This window comes from Glycine max, chromosome 6, assembly GCF_000004515.6.
Source record: "Glycine max cultivar Williams 82 chromosome 6, Glycine_max_v4.0, whole genome shotgun sequence".
NCBI classification, from domain to species: Eukaryota; Viridiplantae; Streptophyta; class Magnoliopsida; order Fabales; family Fabaceae; genus Glycine; species Glycine max.
Window position 1 is genome coordinate 12,359,933 of NC_038242.2, and position 13,703 is coordinate 12,373,635.

General features: G+C 26.0%; 1 protein-coding gene across 1 annotated transcript; it reads left to right on the plus strand.

The window, feature by feature from the left end:
* Positions 1–5,310: 5,310 nt before the first annotated feature.
* On the plus strand, positions 5,311–6,271 carry LOC100803688 (transcription factor HEC3). The gene is given in 2 exon segments (XM_041016092.1): positions 5,311–6,000; positions 6,002–6,271. Coding segments are annotated over 2 exon segments (735 nt in total). The 3' UTR covers positions 6,047–6,271.
* Positions 6,272–13,703: the final 7,432 nt, after the last annotated feature.

Below are 13,703 nucleotides of genomic sequence, written 5' to 3' on the forward strand. Positions count from 1 at the left end.
TGACCCATATTGACTTATTTTACTTTTTCTAATCTAAAATTATACAAATTCAATGGAAAAAACATCAAATCAAAATAAAGTCAAGTGAATTTAAGCTTATAATTTTTTAGTCTAGCTTGATTCGGCGGGTGCATTTTGTCAGCTCTAGTCTTCACCATTACATAGTTAATCACCATTACCGATGTTATCACAACAACACTGACAATATAGTAGTGTGATAATGACAATGATTATGATAGAGGTTGATGATGATCATGATAATGATAAATGATATATTTTTATTTTTGTAAAAGGAAAATTTTGATGCGATAATTTTAAATTAATTATAACATCTGAATTATTTATTTTATTGTTATAAATTATTTGGATGTGTACACTTTACTACATGTAAATAAAAGATGCCACAACACACCAATCCTTTGGAATTAGTTACCTGTACGGTCGAAATAGTAAAAAACTTTAAATGCATCAAATATATACAAATTATTGATTCCTCTTTTTAAAGAAAATATATGTTTTAAACTGCATGCCATATTATTTCTTATATATACAAAATAAAATTACAATAACCTGTTAAGTTATTTTAATTCTAGTAGCTAATGTTAGCGACTATAAATTCGAGTAAATGGCAATAAATGGTATGATGTTTTAGCAAACAAAACATGATCAAATTGAAGAGGATCAACTGCATTACTGTTGCAGAACCGGACCTACTATACATCTTGATTCAAAGGGTGAATGAGCTCTGCTTCTGGTAAGATACCCATACAAATATTCATACTAGTTTAAATTATGCTAATTGATATATTTATAACATGCTATACAAGCTTATAATTTAAAATATATAAATTTTATTGTTTTTCTCCTCATGGTAAAACAAGTAGTGCAGCAGTGTGACTGTTGTTATCAAGATAAGGATAAAAAATATATATTTCAAAATTTTATTAGATATACTTATTATTGGATAAAAGATATATTTTTTTAATGTTAGATAAAAGATACTTACTAGATAAATTTATTATACATAAGTATAGCATTTTATTATTGGATAAAAAATATATATTTCAAAACTTTATTAGATATACTTATTATTGGATAAAAGATATTTTTTTTTAATGTTGGATAAAAAATGCTTACGAGATATATATATTAATAATATTATGCTCAGCTTTTGCATAGGAAATGCAGAGACGAACTTTTCTACAACTGTGGTTGGTGGTCGTGGCCAGGTAAGAAGTACAATGATGAAAGCGGCACACAGAAAGTACTCTACTATTGACGACACTGAAAAAAATATATGCAAAAAAGAAAAGATTAAATTTAGAATCAGAAAGAATAAGAATTAATTAAGAATAAAAAATATTTTTAATAAAACATTAAATTAAAAATAAAAATATTAAATTTGTAAAATATTCCTTAAATTTTAATTATAAAAATAAAAAATTAAATTAAATTATCGGACGATATACGTCATATAAGATGTGACTTATTTAGTCACACCCAAGTAACAATCATTATGTTTTGTAGAAATTGACAAATGATTATATAAGGTGACCTCATTTACAAACAGAAAATAAAAGTATTATGTAGTTTATATTTCATCAGATCATTTATTATGCTTTAAAATAATAATAATTTATCATTAAATGAATTAGAATTATAATTTTTTTAAGTTGTCAGATCTTAATAATCACTTTACGGAGTTCTTTTTTTATATTTGTTACAGAGAATTGCATCCTTATTTTTATTTTTGGCAAAAATAGGACCAATTTAGAAATTGCACAGTTATTAAAGTAATATATTTGTGTGAAATTCTTAATCAATTTAACATTCTTTAAAATCTACAAGGTTTAATTTTTGTGTTATTATAAACCTAATCTTCTATTAAAAATAATTATGTTTAAATTGGATAAGATTATTAGCAAAATAATTCCTTCAACGCAATGGGAATATAATCTTAACATTATTAAAAGAAAAACTCAATATTAATGAACATGAAACTTGGCCGGAAAAACACTCATTATTTTTTAAACACTCCTATTGTTTTAAAAAAGAGTTTTGTATTCATTTTTATGATTGTCATTCAATTAAAATTGATAATATAATTTTTAGAATAATTATTAAAAAATGTGATCATTTTTAATTATATATATTAAAAAACAAAGAAACCCGAGTACAGATGACACATGCGGTGATGTCAAACTAATAATGACTTTGGAAATATCTACTTATACGTCGATAAATTACCCTAATTGTCCGGCACACAGAAAAAGGAGTTGGATCAAATTAAAGGGAACCAGTGTTCCATTTCCATATCAATGGTGTTATACAATCTATATTCCACATATCTTTCTGGGATTAACAAAATAAGAGATTTGTCATTAATTAGTAAATACACATGTAATTAATTTTTCTAATTCTAGAAAGCAAAAGGCTATGCTCGTCCAAAGTACTCGCTACGTATGGCCAATTTCACACATTATGTATATTTTAATATAAAATTTGTAATTTATACACAAATCTTTTCTACTGCAATTTATACACAAATCTTAATTACGTTTAATAGTTCGAAATTAATTCTACCTAACTTAAAAACAAATGAGCACTTAGATTAGTATAGTACAATTCATTTTTTTTTTTGAAGAAAGTACATTTCACTTAAGTTGTATAACTTTGCATTTCATAATTTTTTTGACTGACTTACCTTGACACATAATTCCTTTATAATTTTAGAGAAAATGGTGAAGTACATTTTGTCGACGAGTATCTTTTAATTTGTTTCAGTTTTTTACACTCATTCTAATTGTTGCAATTTATTTATGATTTTGATTTGATTCTTGGTTGTAAATTTATGGATGATCTAGAGAAAAAGTGATTAATTTTCCAAGAATCATTCATGCAGCCAAAAAGTTTTGAAACCCATATTTCTAATCATTTGTTTATGTTTGATTTGATTTTGGTTGTAAATCTATGTATGAACGATCTTTATATTTTTGTTTTATGGATAATTATTGGAAAAAATTTCACTTTCTCGCCCATGTTTCCAATGTTTGTAGACGCATTGGTTGTTTCTACAAACAATCAGTTTCTTAACATCAACAAAAATTGGATAATGATCTTTTATATAGTTGCTGTTACTTTAGTTTTGCAAGTATATACATATTCAAAAACGCTTTTTGAACTATGAAAAATGTCTCTATGAGATAATTTCTTTGTTAATTTTTGAATTACTCACTATTAATTATGTGTCACATTTGAAGAAAAATATTTTAATTTATTTTTTATTTTATAATTCTAAGAATAATTTTTATTTTCAATTATGTCCTTATGAGAAAAGAGATAAATAATAATATATAAAATGTCAAAGTAATAAATATAAGAGATAAATACTAACATACTAGAAAATTATAATAAAAAGAAAAGATTATTCATTTTTAGCTATTTATTATAATCCTAAATAATAAAGACAAAAAGAAACGGAAAAAACAATATTAAATAATGACAAACGTTACTATTGAAAAAGGCAAATACAAAATACGATAATGGATGTTAAATAGTATTTTGTTTTCTTTTTAAAACAATTATATCCAAAGATATTATATGAAAAACCCTTAAAAGATATTATAAAAAAATTTGTCTTAGAAGTTAGAAGTAGGACGATATAAAGAAAATACCTTTAAAAAATACTTTTTTTAGAAAAAAAATACTTCGCAATTTAATTCGTCTTTTGTTAGAAAAAGATAAAGAAATATCGAATGAAATTTACACACAATATATTTATACAAATTTACCCTACAACCTAAGTTATGTCCAGTTATTACACAGTCAAGAATATCATTAAGACAATTGAATAATACAAGGATATTCTTAATCCTCCTGACTCGAAGTATTTTTACAAACCGTTTCATGCTCAAATTCTCAAATATTCTTTTAATCAAGCTTCTTCAAGCTACACACACCTTGTGTTTTGAAGAAAAAAAAAAAGAAGTTACAGCTGTCGTCTTATAAGCAAGGATATAATTGTTCTAAGTCTCTGACTAATATATATATATATATATATATATATATATATATATTCGTTTTAAAAAAAAAGTAAGATAGGTACTTGAGTTGATCTGTTGAAGTAGTTTCCTCAAAAAAGAGAGAGAAGAGATTGAAGTAGTAAATGCGATTTTGAAATAGTCAACGACATTTATGTTTTCTATATACTTATATTTGCCTTTTTAATAAGATTGGAGACCTTTAGTATGAGGGCGTTTCTTTTAAAATATATAAAAACAATGGATATGTATTAATTCCACATTTAATAATTTGGGATGTTGTCATCCAATCTATAAATTGCAAATGAGACTAACTATTGAGACTTTAAAAATTATTAAAGTAAGTTAAGAAATCGAAACACTATCAACATATTTAATATATTTAAGAAATACAATTATTTACCAACGCTGAATCATATTTATATATTAGTTCATATTTCAATTATGTGGAATGCGACTCTTTTACCCCTATACACTTAAAATAAAATAAAACATTAACATTATCCAGCAAAATTAAAAAAAAACATTACTAACATTTAATATTCTCATTCATCTCTTTTTTAAAAGTCTAAGAGAAATTAAATATTATATTTAATTAACTATGTTTATGTCCTTATTTCTCCATAATTTTTAAATATTTTACTGAAAAAAATAATCGGGGCCATAAGTTGAAAACACTTTTAATGTAAATGATAAAATTAATTATATTTGTTAATTTATTTACTACTATCTTTTTTAATGCATAAATTTAAAACGAATATAATTATGAAAATGATTAAATGGTAAAGGAGAGAGAAAGCAGTCCTAGCTAGCAAGATGAAGAAATCTTGGAATGTGACTACGCCAGCTAATCTTTCCTTACGTGCATTTTCTTTTCTTTTTAACTCCCCCTTCTCCCCCAACCCTTGATATATATGGGGATTGATCAATATTGTAGTACTAATTTGTAGCAGCAGATTCAATTCAATTCTCTTTTATTCATTCATCCATGTACTTTTTGCAGCGACTCTCTCATTAATTTCCGTGAAAACTCATTTCAAATATTTGTCCTCGATCTCCTCTCTCTCTCTCTCTCTCTCTCTTTCTCTTTCTCTCCTTGGCCCCCCTTGGAACCATTGTCTGGTGTTGAGGCCAAGAAACCATCAAGGGTAGCATTTCCCTTATAACCATTGTACGTCTGTAGCGGTTTTCTCATTCCTTACAAACTAGAAAGTAGAAAGTACAACACCAACAAGAACAAAAGCAAAGCAGCCCTATATTTTGTGGCCACATGGATACCAACCAAAACATCACTACTACTGGGAATCACGAGAACATGGGAAGAGATGAACATAACAACATCATCCTCCATGATCATCATCATCATAACCAAATTCCAACGCCCCACTATAACCACCACCCTCTTCACATTGTTCAACCCTCATCAAACGTGGCACCCTCTTTCGTCAGTGATGTTCTAGGAGTAGTCCACTTTGAAGAAGAAGATGAAGATGAAGAAGAGGTTGAAGAAGAGCTCGGAGCCATGAAGGAGATGATGTACAAAATGGCAGTGATGCAACCGGTGGACATAGACCCTGCAAGCGTGAGAAAACCGAAGAGGCGAAACGTGCGAATAAGCGATGACCCTCAGAGTGTGGCTGCCAGGCACAGAAGAGAGAGGATCAGCGAGAAAATTCGCATACTTCAGAGATTGGTCCCTGGTGGAACCAAAATGGACACCGCTTCCATGCTCGATGAAGCCATTCTCTATGTCAAGTTCTTGAAGAGGCAAATCAGGTTGCTCCAATCAACTTCATCACCACTAATTAATTGCACTGGTGCTGCTCCTAATAGTGATTATTGGCCTTTTGCACCCAATATATTCCACAGTTCCATCACCAACACCAACGCCTCCATGGACATACCGGTTATTGGAATGGAATTCAACACCAGAGGCCATGGCCATGCCGGTGATGCCTCTTCGATCCACCTTTGACAAACATGAGGTAATTACTAGTTATTGGTGATGATTTAGTGGCTAAGTATATTTATGTATGCTGATGATTATTAGTGTAATAAAAAAATCGAAAAGGATTAAAGTGTATGAGGTTGGTATAATATCATATATTCAGGAAGCATGAAAATATATATTATATATTCAGGAAGGGTTGTGTCGTCTGAAACGTAAGTGATTCATTTCGTTCCATGTTGATCGTATGGATACACGTTGAATACGTTTGAATGTTTATTAAAAAAAATGTACCTAGCTAGTTTGAGTCTAACTAATGAGACTAAGTGTGATTTGAGGTAAATATTAAAGTATATGCCTTAAGTTTTAACTAGATTATTTCTCTCCCAAAAAATGATAACTATTCAGTATGTTTGGAGATTTTTCCGCATTTCATGTATGTTTATCTATCACTTTTATTTGTGAAATTTTAAAAAATATATTACCATACATATCTTTATCTTTAATTTTAAAATTGATCGTACATATTTTTTACTGTAGCTGTATTCATATACTGAAAATATCAGTACCGTATTAATTTGTATATTCATGCAACATATGTATATATAGCGTGAGGGAAAAGGTTTGTTAGGATATTGTTGACTAAAGTGGCTGAGGAATAATCATAACGGTTGGGTTGGATTACGTAGATATCCTTATTTAAAGAATGGAATAATAATATGTGAAGTGCAGTTTGGGAGTTGGCAGGAAAGTTTGTTTGGTCGACTATCTTCACTGAATAATTTAAACTGTGACGTGAGATTGAGAAGCTATTCAATAATTAATGGCAACATCGATCTATGCATGCTCATAAGTTCTGCTTCTTCTTTTCTCATCACTTTCTCCGGATCATCTGTTATCTTATTCTCTCTTATTATATATATAGAAATTCCATGATTTCTTTTACTAGTTTTTCAAATTTTTATTTCTCTTAAACCTGACACTTACGTTTTTCACTTTATTTTTTACTTGTTTTCATTCATTCTATTCTTGTTTTCTTTATTTTCGTCCTTTTTTTTTTTCAATCTAGTTTTATGGTTTTGTACCAATTTTGAACCTGTTCAATGTCACTTATGAGTTTCGGAATCAATTAGCTTCTTAAGTTAAACGGACTGGACTTTTGTTCGAGTTTTCAATTGAACGCCCATGCCAATCTAATTTAATTTTATCAACATAAATTAAAGCATACAAATAGCATTCTCCAGAGTTTTTTTCTCTCGAAAATTACGTGAATCACATTCATTAAGTTTATTTCATTATACTAAAAATTCATTTTAAAATTAAATTTAATAACTTTGATGACTACATTAATTTTTAACTGAAATATTCTTGTAATTTTAGAAACTTAGGGATCCTAATCTATATATGTTTTCTCAAAAAAAAAAATCTATATATGCATGTTGAGAAATGCTAGCAACACATTGTTTTGCTAGCATTCGTTAACAATATATTATTTAATATACTAAAATTTATTAAAAATTATAAAATTATGAATAAAATTTATTAAATATGAAGTGAGATTTATAAACTTTTATAATTTGTAATAAATTTTAGTCAAAATAAAAAGTGAATTCAAGTATATTATTTCTAATACTTCTCATAATATAATTAACATAATGGGAATGAGTTAAAATAATTTCATCGAGTCTCATGAGAGAAAGCCATGACGGGTTAAAGAAAAAAATTCATGCCCCATATATATTAGACAAAATTAACTTAATGTTGAATCAATCCTCTTTGTAGGTATTCCTTGTAATCCCTTTTATAAAACTTCCTTTAATTTACAAAATAAAAAATAAATAAAATTGCTGAAGACTCCGCCCATTGTTGTTTCCAAAGCAAAAGGTTTTTATTCAATGCTTATAAATTGTTCTAAAATAAGGTGCGGAGAAAAAGTGTAAAAATTTCATTCTATCCAGAACATACACTCCTGCTCTAGGTAGGCACTAAGGGAAATGGCTATTTTCACTATAGAAGGTTTAATTTAATTTTGCCCAAGAAATTTCAGCTTTGGGTTGAAAAGTTGATTTGATTATTTGGTAAATAAAATAATTCAATGTTGATAATACAGGATTAATAATACAGGATAAACTTCATCTCTCTCTTTCTCTGTCAATATAATATAATGTGTAATAATTATAATATATATATATATATATATATATATATATATATATATATATATATATATATATATATATATATATATATATATATATATATATATATATAACAATTCTTCAGAAATTTCAGGTTTGAGTTGAAAAGTTGATTTGATTGTTTTTGGATTTGTTTTTTAAATTATTTTTAGAGAAAATATTTTCTAGATTTTAACTATAATATTTTGTGTCTTATTTTTTGTTTGCTTTAAAAATAAAAATAAAAATACTCTAACCAAGCGACCACATCTGATCTCGGGAAACTAAAATTTCCCTTGTACCAAACACCTAATCACCTAATGTAGCAAGGGAAATAAGGCAATAATGTGTGGGTTCATTTTGGAAAGAGCTGTGCTATAAATATTATTGCAAAGAAACCTGAAAATCAGTTTGAAATTCAAGTTGCAACTGTAACATAAATTATGGATGCTCCTTGTCAAAGGAGGCGAAGCTGAGCTATAACTTCCGGCTGTTTAAGTAAAATACAAGCCAAAAGGCATCAAAGTCACATACAGTGAATCATATTATATATATTAGTATATATTACCTACATACACTGAATTGCTGATATATCATTGTCCCTTTATTTTGAAAGTTTTTAGTGAAACCTGTATATATATATATATATATGATCATGATCTAGTTCTTCATCCAGAACTACAAAACCTTGTTTCTATAAGAACATATTTTTAGTTTTATTTATTAAGTTTAAATAGACAGGAAGAGTAATATTAATGATAATACTTATGTCTTCAAATTATAGCTTAATTAACAATAAAAATAATAGTAAAGCCCAGTGTAATTGCTTTCGGTCTGATCTTGATCTTGAAAACTCCACATGTCGAATACAAAATGCATTTATTAGTTGCCTGTTTTTTATCTCTAAATTGTATGACGTTCATTCATTTAGTTATATATATATACTGAATCACATGGCCAGACATACACAATTGTTTGAGTCATTTACGCATTTACAGTATGTATCTATTAATCAGTACATAAATACAAAAGTGTCTGTTACGGGTCATCAGTTACTTCTTTTTTGTTGATTGGGGTGCATGTGCTTTCTCTCTTTCTAATTAGTGTGTATACGTTTCCTCAAAAACAAAAAGACTAATTGCACTTTTACTGCCCATTTTCATCTTTTTATAAATTGTCACTAAATTATGAAATTTAAATATTATACCATCAAATTTTTGCGTATTTTATTGCTTAAGCTCTCGTTCGTACTATCCAAACTCCCAATACTGAATTGACTCTAGTGAAATAGTGAATTATGACTCTAAACTAACTTAATTACAATGTTTGGAGTTTTAATTTTAGGTTTACTATCCTAGAAATAGCTTTGGCTACCCATTATAATTTAAAGGCAATTCGCAATTCAAAACAAAAATATGTTTCCGTACATTTTTACTATGTATTATGAATCATAGAAAAATGTGCTTCCATTTTGTATTAATTCATAATACAAAATGAAAATATTTTTTTATTTTTTATTGTGAATATAATGCTCACAAAATAGAAAAATGTGCTTCCATTTTCATTTTTTATGGTGAATATGTTTCTATTTTTCGAATATGCTCACATACCCCTCAAATACTAAATGGAAATATATTTTTATTGCATATATATCAAAGAAAATGTGTTTCCATCAGGGTATTTTCATTTTTAAAAAGTACAACAGTGATAGGATGTGAACTTAGCAAACAGGTTTGGTAAATAACCAAGCCCAAGGTCAGACTTGAGGCATTTGGACAAGCCCAAAATGACTAAAAAATTTTAAATTGTGATTGTAGGCCTGTAGCCTTTTTAATTTATAATTAAAGGTATAACTTACAATGTAGATTTTTTTTAATATCTAAAATTTCACACGATATTTTTCTCTAGTTTTCATCTTCTCATCGTCAGTGAATTTGATTTGGTTTTGGTTCAAACAGTAATAGGACATTTTTTTTCTTCTATATAGTTTTTGTCTTTCTAAAATCTAATATCAATACTTCCCTATTCTCATATAACATTAGTAATGCTTATGTGTCTAATGAAAAGTTACGTAACCATCACCATATGACTATCAATAATATGTATATTTGATGTCAACATGTGATTCTGAATTTTTTTTAATCCTAGAATAAATATTTTTATTTATCTAAAAATGAATATTAGGGTTTAAGAGAATAATTTCATTTTTTTAGGATGAAAAAATAAAATATTTTTAAAAACCAAAATTAAAATATGCTACTTTTGTAGAGATTATATATGTGTGTATGCATGTGTGTATTGAACATGATAAATTGATTAACGTTAAATTTCAGTAAAACAATCTCTTTTTTTTTTACAGTTAGTAAAACAGTCTTAACTATATGCTTCCCATCTTAATAAATTATATCATGTTAAGATATTTTCATCGTTCAGGAATATGACTAAAGTATTTTATAAGACTTGAAACAATTTTTCTATCTTTTGAATTAAAATTTGAGATTTATAGTTTGATTAATCCAATATATTTCTAGAATTTAATAGATATATATTATCAGTGTAAACGAATATTATATAAACAATTAATTAGAAATCAATTTTGTAAAACTTTTAAGGTGATTATTATTAAAATCAATAAATTAATTATATATGATCATTTGTAGTTAGATGATAATATAAAAAAAATTACATTAGTGCATATATTTTTCCTAGTTTAACATGGCAGTATCATTAAAATTTATTCAATTTTTATGTTGAGTGACCCACAAACAAACTTATACTGAAATATCTTTACAAAAAATAGTTAAAATAAAATTTGGGCTAAATTAGACTCAATCCATTTTTAATGCATATTTCAATCAAATTCTCTAATGATCTTTAGATTCATCTCAGGAGAATAACAAGCTTCCACAGGGATACTATCGTGATACAGTAACTTGAAACAATCATTAAGCCTTTCCATAATTTCTTTAGTTGACTATGACCTATGCATATAGTGATATCTCAAATAATTCACAAACTTTCATTAGTGGGAGATGAATTATTTGCACAATCCCTATCTACCTTTTGGCAGCACTATAAGTTGCTTTAGCTAAATAAGTGGGCAAGAGCTATATAAATCATGCAAATTAACCAGATACCTTAATTATTTATCCTTTTTTTTACAGAAACCTTAATTATTTATTTATTGTATATAAAAGTTGGGGCGTGAATTTTTGAAATGTTATCTTAACTTTTGAATTTCATCACTTAGGATCCGATTGGTGGCCTGGAGAGGGCATTATAAGGTAGGATAACTATTTTATCCTATATATATGTTATAATTCAATGTTTGTTGTGCAAATAAAATATGATAGCGTATTCTATCATTAATCTTATCTTGTTATTTAGTATTTTTATTTTAACGAGAAAATTTGGTAACGATTAATAATACAGGATAAACTTCATCTCTCTCTTTCTCTGTCAATATAATATAATGTGTAATAATTATATAATATATATTAATATATATATATATATATATATATATATATATATATATATATAACAATATATATAAATTGTATTTTTAATCAGCATATTATATTTTATAATAATAATAATTTTGACACATAAATTTGAATTATATTATTAATTAAACAAGTTTGCTTACTTACACTCACTTGTTTATTAGAAAGAGTATAAATTTTCTTAAAATACATCTAAATGTAACTTACTAACTTGATTCTTTTAAAAAGTAAGTGGATGTATATAGCAAATAAGTATAGAATTTGTTAATTTACAAGAAATAAGTTAGTTATAATTATAAATTTTCTTAAAATATATAACTTACTAATTTACTCCTTCTAAAAAATAAGTGGGGTAATTTAGGAAACTCTTTAATTAAAATATTAAATTAAATAATTTTTATTCAAATATTTTTAAAGAAACATTTTTTATTAAGTTATAATTTTAAAAAGCTTATATAATTTATTTATAATTTAAGAATAATAATCGTATATATGAATAAAATATAATTTGGCATATTTAGTTATAATTTTTTTTATAATTTATAAAAATAAATTAAAATTTAATTTTTAGTGAAACGATAATTAACTTTTTATTTAAACATAATTCATATTATATCCTATCGTTATTTGCCGCACATCAAACATTAAATAAGATTAGAGTTTATTATATTATTATTCAATCTTATACTCTTATGATGTTCTCATATCGTGATCATAAAATGAGTCTTTAGTCGCATAAGTAAAGAAGTATATGCACATAAATGATGAGTATCATATATATTTCATTTATATATATGTAAAATCACAATAACATTATCCGTATAATCTTTTGTTTTTTTACATAGCATTATCCATATAATCTAACAAACGCAATTCTATCAAATTAACAATAAACAATCATACGTTAATAGTTAAAATAAAAAATAAAAAACGCTACATGCTTTTATAACATAAAATATAGAACGAGTGCTGAGTAAAAATTGGTATTGAATACGTTCAACTCAAACACGCGTTTTTTTTAATTATCAAATATTAAAAAATTAGAAGTTAATTATACAATTAATATTTTAAAGATTTTTGGTGTGTTTTAACATTTTGAAGATGTTAACAACTATTTACTATTTATATGTAATTGGAACTCTAGAAGCGTGTAGAATTCTAGATGTTAATCGGTGCAAAGCACGAATGTATTTTAAAAAATGTTGCGATAAATTTATTTATAAAAGGTTGGTAGACTTTCATTTAATTGAAAATAATAATTAAAGATAAATAACTATTGTTAATAAAGTTTTGAGAGTTCATAATGAAATGGTTATTTTTTTTAATAAATATAAATTACACAATATTTTTATGATTTAATAACACATTTATTCACCAATAATGATTGATATAACTAATAACAATTTATGTTTCTTAATTAAATTATTTAGGATTTAAATCTTATTGATATTTGGATATAAAATAAATATTATCTTGATATATTGTAGATGACTTAATCAGTAAAGATTAAAATATGTAAGTATAAGAGTGTACTTTTTGACTTTTCTTTGAATTTACAATCAATTAGTATTATTGTTGAACAAGTACAAATATATCTGTACACACAAATAAAACACACACACAAATCCATTAGTGGTATCAGAGTTAATCTTTTGCCTAATTAACTTTGATTATTTCTTTATTTAATATTTGATAATAAAAAAAACGTTTATTTGAGTTGAACGTATTCAATACCAATTTTTAGTCAGCACTAGTTCTATATTATGTAAGCATGTAACTTTTTCTTAACTATTAACGCATGATTGTTTATTGTTTGATATTCAAAGTTGCGTTTGTTAGATTATATGGATAAGGTTATTGTGTTTTTACATATATAAATAAAATGTATATGATATTTATCATTTGTGCATGAAAAATACAATATGTTAAAACATGTTAGAATTTTTTGTGTGTATGTTGACATTTGTATTGCACAATCTTTTTAATTTAGAAATCACTATAGCGGTCACCTCTTCCGGAGCGCGATTGGCCC